The sequence below is a fragment of the Pygoscelis adeliae genome, unplaced genomic scaffold (assembly GCF_000699105.1).
Source record: "Pygoscelis adeliae isolate BGI_AS28 unplaced genomic scaffold, ASM69910v1 Scaffold673, whole genome shotgun sequence".
Lineage (NCBI taxonomy): Eukaryota > Metazoa > Chordata > Aves > Sphenisciformes > Spheniscidae > Pygoscelis > Pygoscelis adeliae.
This window is the reverse complement of record NW_008824383.1, coordinates 115,034-115,864: the sequence shown is the minus strand read 5'-3', so window position 1 is coordinate 115,864 and position 831 is coordinate 115,034. Positions and strand designations below refer to the sequence as shown.

The window sequence follows — 831 nt, the reverse complement described above, 5'->3', positions numbered from 1 at the left end:
AGGCAGGGGAGCTCAGATCCAGGCAGTGGTGCTGGGCAGAGGGGCCGTGCTGGTACTCAAGGGACCCTTGAATGTGTGTGTGCTTGTGAACCTGGAGAATGCTGTGTGTGCTGGCACAAGTGACCTTCTGTCTCTGCCAGCCGAAGAAGAGGAGGGGACTTGGCCATCTGTGTTTATGTTTATGTGAGTCCCGTATGTACGTGCTGTCGAAGGCAGCGCCTTGCCTGTGGCCGGCTATGTCAGTGTCCTGTGTGTGTCTGTGTGTCTCCGGGATGGGCGCTCAGCTCTGCTACTGGTTGAACCTGCAAACAGGAAAGTGGCAGCTGCATCCCTCAGCCTGAGGGACCCCGGATCCCTGGGCTGGGCTCCAGTGGTGGGGCAGGAGAGGTGCTGGGCCTGCTGGAGGAGACAGCCACCCCTAACATCCCTTAATGCTCCTAGCAGTTAATCAGCATCCCAGCTCAGGAACCTGTCAGGGGAAAGAGCTCCCAAGTCTTAGAGCACCCCACACAACTACGGCCAAGGAGCCGCTGGGAAGCTCCAGTCTGATTCTTCCCCTTTTGCCAACAAGCCCCGAGACACACTGCTTCCCAGGCATCCCACACCTACAGAAGGACTGGCACCCCTCAGCTGCCCAGCAGCACCTCCTCAGTGGCACGGAGCAGTAGCAGCCCCCACCTGCATCATGTGAAGCCAGGGCCCTCAGCATCTTGCCAGCACTGCGGCGGATTTGCTTCTCCTTGTGGCACAGCATCTTCATCAGCAAGTCGAGGGCTCCCGTCTCCTTGAAGGCACCCGCCAGCGAGCCGATGCTGGCGTACCCGCTCTGCA

The 831-nt window shown here is 59.7% G+C and overlaps 1 protein-coding gene across 1 annotated transcript in view; it reads right to left on the bottom strand.

Annotated features, from left to right (window-relative positions):
- Window positions 1–831, bottom strand: part of MRPL2 (mitochondrial ribosomal protein L2) — a 5,100-nt gene that overhangs the window by 2,721 nt on the left and 1,548 nt on the right. Inside the window, exon 2 of the mRNA XM_009320229.1 lies at window positions 679–826. Coding sequence (XP_009318504.1) covers window positions 679–826 — 148 coding nt within the window. The remainder of the gene's footprint in view (window positions 1–678; window positions 827–831) is intronic.